General features: G+C 43.7%; 1 protein-coding gene across 1 annotated transcript in view; it reads right to left on the bottom strand.

Moving 5' to 3' along the window:
• The window catches only part of LOC119594150 (Golgi apparatus protein 1-like), a gene marked incomplete at its 5' end in the record, with an annotated part of 20293 nt that extends 20104 nt beyond the window's left edge, over positions 1 to 189 (bottom strand). The window contains 1 exon segment of the mRNA XM_037943219.1: positions 28 to 189. Coding sequence (XP_037799147.1) covers positions 28 to 189 — 162 coding nt within the window.
• Between the last annotated feature and the right edge of the window lie 113 nt (positions 190 to 302).

Raw genomic sequence — 302 nt, 5'->3', positions numbered from 1 at the left:
CCCTCTTCCTCTCAGACTCCTGCTTACCTTAATCTCATCCATCTTCTCCGTCATGCAGGAGATAGTGTGACCGGGCATGGACTGGCCCTTGCAGGCAGGGATGTTTTGCATGTCATCCTCACACACACCCTTGGCCAGATCCTCTATCTTTCCGCTGCGAGTCAAGTTCACTTTGTAAGTCCACAGGAGCTAGCAGGTGGGGGAATATATGAGGTTAGCTTTCAGTTATATATGACAATGGCTTTAATGATAAAAAATATGATAACAATGGGAAAATAATGCAAATATAACATGAAAAATCA

Source organism: Penaeus monodon, chromosome 33 (assembly GCF_015228065.2).
Source record: "Penaeus monodon isolate SGIC_2016 chromosome 33, NSTDA_Pmon_1, whole genome shotgun sequence".
NCBI lineage: Eukaryota > Metazoa > Arthropoda > Malacostraca > Decapoda > Penaeidae > Penaeus > Penaeus monodon.
This window is presented reverse-complemented; position numbering and strand designations above follow the sequence as displayed.